The following is a 6280-nucleotide window of genomic DNA, read 5'->3' as shown; positions in this document are numbered from 1 at the left end:
AGGAGGGAGAGGAGGAGGAGGAGGAGGAAGAGGAGAGGAGGAGGAGAGGAGGAAGAAGGGGTGGAGAAGGAGGAGGAAGAGGAAGGGGAGGACGAGGAGGAGGAGGAGGAAGATGAGGAAGAGGAGGAAGAGGAGGAGGAGGAGCAAAAGGAGGAGGATGAAGAGTAGGAGGAGGAGCAGGAGGAGGAGGAGAGGAGGATGAGGAAGAGGAGGAGGAGAGAAGGAGAGGAGGAAGAGGAGGAGGAAGAAGAGGAGGGAGAGGAGGAAGATGAGGAAGAGGAGGAGGAGGAGGAGGAAGAGGAGAGGAGGAGGAGAGGAGGAAGAAGGGGTGGAGAAGGAGGAGGAAGAGGAAGGGGAGGACGAGGAGGAGGAGGAGGAAGATGAGGAAGAGGAGGAAGAGGAGGAGGAGGAGCAAAAGGAGGAGGAAGGAGGAGGAAGAGGAGGAGGAGGAAGATGGGGAAGAGGAGGAGGAGGAGGAGCCGCCGTGTGCTGGGAGGAATCATACGAGTGTTAGAAACCTCTCGATTTGTGCGCTCAGATTCACTGATTGTGTCGTGTGTCTGTCAGACGGGAGATTATTAATAATTGATGCTGACATCAACATCCACATAATCCACTGTGACTTTCCCATCACCCCTGCGTTTGATCCGTTCACATCCCGTAATATTACTGCAAACCACCGTGCACCAGAACACCTGATCTCAGAAGCGGTTTGCTGTTTACTGTGACAGGAATGAGCCGTTTATGTCACCCTCAAGACTTTTTGGGAAATTATGGAATTGATTTTGGCTTGACACAAAAAAAAAATAGACAATTTTAGCTTTCTGTTTCTACAAATACAAACAGGATAGGAAGCTTTTAGCACTAATGCAAATGAATGATGCTCAAAAGAGGCACATTAGCTGATAGTAATATGTGATATACACTGAACAAAATTATAAACGCAACACTTTTGTTTTTGCCCCCATTTTTCATGAGCTGAACTCAAAGATCTAAGACTTTTTCTATGTACACAAAAGGCCTATTTCTCTCAAATATTGTTCACAAATCTGTCTAAATCTGTGTTAGTGAGCACTTCTCCTTTGCCGAGACAATCCATCCACCTCACAGGTGTGGCATATCAAGATGCTGATTAGACAGCGTGATTATTGCACAGGTGTGCCTTAGGCTGGCCACAATAAAAGACCACTCTAAAATGTGCAGTTTTATCACACAGCACAATATATATATATAATTTATAATATATAATTAATTATAGTTATTACTTTATTATATATTAAAGTTAATTTATTAACTATATTTAAAAATATATTTTAAATACCAATTTCTATAGATGGTATGTCTGTGCATATACTGTATTCATATATATATATATATATATTATTTTACTATTAATTACAATATATTTTTATTAATGCATGATGGGAATTGTATTATTTATATTACAATTTAATTAATATAATAATAATTATCCAGTAATTATTCATATGTATATACATTATACACACACACACACTTAAATATCACTTAAATATTTATTCTAAATACCAGTTTCTATTGGTGGAGTATATATATATATATATATATATATATATATATACATGGTTGTTGTTGTTTTTTTTGCTTCTGTTCACAAGTATATAAGTTTAGCCAATATATGTGTTGTTTTTTTCTCTCTCTTTTGGAAAGTCATAGAAACGCTATTTTGGATCCATTTTCTTCTGCTATTCGAGGAAATGGAAATGCAAAAAAATTATATTTGTTGTAGCTTCTGTTCACAAGTATATAAGTTTAGACAATATATTACTTTTATTCCTAAGAAGGTCTGTGCATATACTGTATTCATATATATATATATATATATTATTTTACTATTAATTACAATATATTTTTATTAATGCATGATGGGAATTGTATTATTTATATTACAATTTAATTAATATAATAATAATTATCCAGTAATTATTCATATGTATATACATTATACACACACACACACTTAAATATCACTTAAATATTTATTCTAAATACCAGTTTCTATTGGTGGAGTATATATATATATATATATATATATATATATATGAATTGAATATATGTATATATTATTTACATAAATATATAATCATATACATGTCTAATATACATTTATTTTATTATATTTTATTTTATTTCATATTTAATGAATTCTTTCCCATTTCCCCATTCCTGTGCATGTTCAACTCACAAATACAATCATTTCTACAGGACTTGAAGGAAGCATTTCTATACTTTACTGCTTTGACATAATCGTGCATCTCTAAGAGTTTTCAGTTGTTGTTTTCCCAGAATCCCAGCTGAGAACACCTGCCTGAGCTGGTCTGAGCTGGTTTAATCCAGTCTTAGCCAGCTGAAAAGAGCCCAAAATCTCTCTCAAACCAGACCAGCTCACATGTCTTGTGTCCAGCAGTGAAGACTGGTTTAATTTTACTCAGACGTGTTAGTTGAAGACTAACTGCTCATTTCACTCAAACTCAAATGTTGAGTTTTTCCCCAGGCTTTCATATGGTAATGAATTATGATTTGTTTTTTCATTATTGATGGAGAACATTCTGCGGTGCATCTCTACCTTCAGTAGGAGACACGGGTGGAGCGTGATCGTCCTGTGATCGTCTCTGTGTCCGTGTGAAATGTTAATGGATTCCCTCTCTGCAGGCTTGTCCCGGAGCGTGAGGGTCCCAGACGCCGCCGCGGGCCGCATGCTGCAGAAACTCCGAGGAAAGAGTGAGTTCACCATCGCGCTGACGCTCAGACAGGAGAAACTCAACTCTGGGGTCATACTCTCCATTCATCACAGAGAACAGAGGTGAGAACACACACACACACACATGTTGTCTTTCCATGTTTTATGGGGACTCTCCATAGGCGTAATGGTTTTTATACTGTACAGACCGTATATTCTATTGCCCTACACCAACCCTACCCCTAAACCTACCCCTCACAGGAGACTTTGTGCATTTTTACTTTCTCAAAAAAACTCATTCTGTATGATTTATAAGCTTGTTTCCTCATGGGGACCTCAAAAATTTCACCACAAGGTCAAAATATACTAGTATTACTATCCTTGTGGAGACATTTGGTCCCCATAACGTACACGCACACACACGCATGCACACGAACGCACGCAGACACACGCACACACACGCACGCACACGCACGCACGCACACGCACACACACGCACACGCACACACGATTCCACTCTCAAGTCTCTCTGATATCCTGATCATGTCTACAGCACAAATGGGAAAAATTACATGCTGAACTTTAATGTTTGTTTATATCACCAACACTAATTGTATGCAATAGTACGCTTGACTTGGCAAACAACACTAATTATAGTTGTAATGCCCAGATGATTAGGAAAACATACACACATATACACTCGCGCTCTCTCTCTCTCTCTCTCTCTCACACACACACACACACACACACACACACACACACACACAGCTCTACGCAACAAATAAAATGTATCTACATACAACATCTAATTATATGGTTCAGTTAAGTGTGTTCAGTCACCGATGTACTATAAAATTAAATGAATACAAAATATAAAAATATCATATTATTTAATGTTAATATAATCAATATTAAAATGAATAATAATCAATAATACTATTAAATAATAGTAATTATAAAATAAAATTAATAATAATTATTTAATGACTCAAAGAAAACATATTGGAGCGCTACTTGCTGAAAGGAGTATTAAAATAAAAATAAAAAACTAATTATATATATATATATATATATATAAATTATATATAAATATTTACTACTACTAATTTAATACTAGGGGTGTATATTTAATATTTAATATTTGGGGTGTAATGGTACACAGAAGTCACGTACCTCAGTTTTGGTGTCACGGTTCGATACGAGTTCAGTACAACAGGAACATTTTTCATTTTAATTTTATTTTGAACAGACGCTACTGCTACATGTATGTTGCATGACCAGTTGTTTTTGATTTGCAATTAGACTGTATAATTTCAAGATTTAATACAAAAACAGAATTGGCCTGACTTTAGATTTGTGAAATTATGCTACATCAGACACCTGCGCAAAACAAACACAGCAGAAGCTCTGAATGAGATGCAAATTCACTGTCTGACAGCAGGTGGCGCTCATGGAACAGCAGTGATACAGCGGTTCCTCGGTTACCGCTGTAAACAAAGCAGCGCTGCGCTTATAAACACTACTGTAATATGCATTATATGAAGGTAAGAGGAAAAGAAAATGCCATTGAAACATTTCTGGAGATGGTCAGCTCCTCTCAGAGATACATTTATATTATTCATGTATTTCGAGCATCGCGAACAGTGAGCTTGATCTGCCTGGTACAGTACTTTCTCCACTTTTAGAAAAATTCCTCACAAATTACATTTTGGGAAATGATTGCAATGCAGTTTTTGTGCAATTTCGGAATAGAGATCGGCCAAAATAAAACTAAAAACCGGTTCCGATTTATATATAATTATGTATTAGACATGCATATATTAGAATATGTCATTTTTATCTTCCTGTGTGTTGACACCCGACCTTTGCTTCCTGGTGCGCTTGACTAAATTAAGTAACGAATCTGTTTGCTTCTTCTCTAGCGTTGTTCTGCTCTGACACTTGTATTGTTTTCTCTGTTGGATGAATCTCTTCTGCTTCTATTATTCTCATTTGCAAGTTGCTCTGGATACATTTAGCATGTGTAATACTGACGGACGTCTACTCAGCCCTGTGAGCCGATTCTGGCTCGTGATGCTCTAGTTGAGAATCACTGCTCTACAGGATGAAGCGTTTGTTTAGTCAAAGTAAAGTTCACACGGTTAATGCTTGCTCTTTCTGAATAGACTGCAGTATGATGGAGAGAACGAGACAAAGTGAGGGAATTAAGAAGGGGAAGTTTTCCCTCGAGACGCTCTTCTAGCGTAATTTTTAGTGCTTGATCGGCGGGACGCGATGGATTCTGCCTCCCTGAGCGTGCTGTTTTCCCGTCCCTGTTAACTGTTTCCCTGCGCTGTGTCCATATCTGCGGCTCCCTGAAGACTGATTAGAAGTTTTTCTTCTCTGAGTCGAATCTAAGAGCAGCACTCAGCAGAAATAAAACACTCTCTCTCCATGAAGACTGTTCAAACACAGATGACTCCTTCATCGTGCAAATAAGTTTGCAAAAACTTAATATAAAGTTGCTTTCTGTTAGAAAAACTACTGCACAGGGAATTCAGGCTTTGTTGGAAATGGATTGTTTCCCATTGTCAGTGCATTACTGTCAGTGATGGTGAGTGACTGGCTAAAAATAGCTTGCTTTTTTTTTTTGGGGGGGAAGAGTACACATGAAATAACATCCGTGAAATAAAGAAATCAAATCTGTCTCTGTGACGGCACTAGAGTCGGTCAGACGACGGTCTAACCAGAATCACTCTCAGCCTGTCAATCACGTATATGTCTGTGGAGGGCGGGGCTTCTTGAATCTGATTTGAATTCGGTTTTGAAGCTTGATGTTTTATAGATAGATAGATGGATGGATGGATGGATGGATGGAAGGATGGAAGGAAGGATAGATGGATGGATGAACAGACAGACGAATAGATGGATGGATGGGTGGAAGGAAGGAAGGAAGGAAGGATGGAAGGAAGGATGGACAGACAGACAGACGAAGAGATGAATGGATGGATGGATGGATGGATGGAAGGAAGGATAGATGGATGGATGAACAGACAGACGAATAGATGGATGGATGGGTGGAAGGAAGGAAGGAAGGAAGGAAGGATGGATGGATGGATGGAAGGATAGATGGATGGATGAACAGACAGACGAATAGATGGATGGATGGGTGGAAGGAAGGAAGGAAGGATGGAAGGATGGATGGAAGGATGGACAGACAGACAGACGAAGAGATGGATGGATGAACAGACAGATGAATAGATGGATGGATGGATGGATGGATGAACTAACAGATGGAAGGAAGGAAGGAAGGAAGGAAGGAAGGAAGGAAGGATGGATGGATGGATGGAAGGATGAATGGATGGATGGATGGATGGAAGGAAGGAAGGATGGAAGGATGGATGGATGGACAGACAGATGAAGAGATGGATGGAAGGATGGATGGACAGACAGACGAATAGATGGATGGATGGACGGATGGACGAATGGAAGGAAGGAAGGACGGACAGACAGACAGATAGATAGATAGATAGATAGATAGATAGATAGATAGATAGATAGATAGATAGATAGATAGATAGA

General features: G+C 38.6%; 1 protein-coding gene across 1 annotated transcript in view; it reads left to right on the top strand.

Annotated features, from left to right (window-relative positions):
- Nucleotides 1–2672: 2672 nt before the first annotated feature.
- Nucleotides 2673–6280, top strand: part of LOC107568123 (protein kinase C-binding protein NELL2-like) — a 36610-nt gene continuing 33002 nt past the window's right edge. Inside the window, exon 1 of the mRNA XM_016253978.1 lies at nucleotides 2673–2842. Coding sequence (XP_016109464.1) covers nucleotides 2673–2842 — 170 coding nt within the window. The remainder of the gene's footprint in view (nucleotides 2843–6280) is intronic.

Source organism: Sinocyclocheilus grahami, unplaced genomic scaffold (genome assembly GCF_001515645.1).
Source record: "Sinocyclocheilus grahami isolate Dianchi unplaced genomic scaffold, SAMN03320097.WGS_v1.1 scaffold1217.1, whole genome shotgun sequence".
NCBI lineage: Eukaryota > Metazoa > Chordata > Actinopteri > Cypriniformes > Cyprinidae > Sinocyclocheilus > Sinocyclocheilus grahami.
Note: the sequence above shows the minus strand (reverse complement) of the source record. Positions and strands in the feature narration are given on the sequence as shown.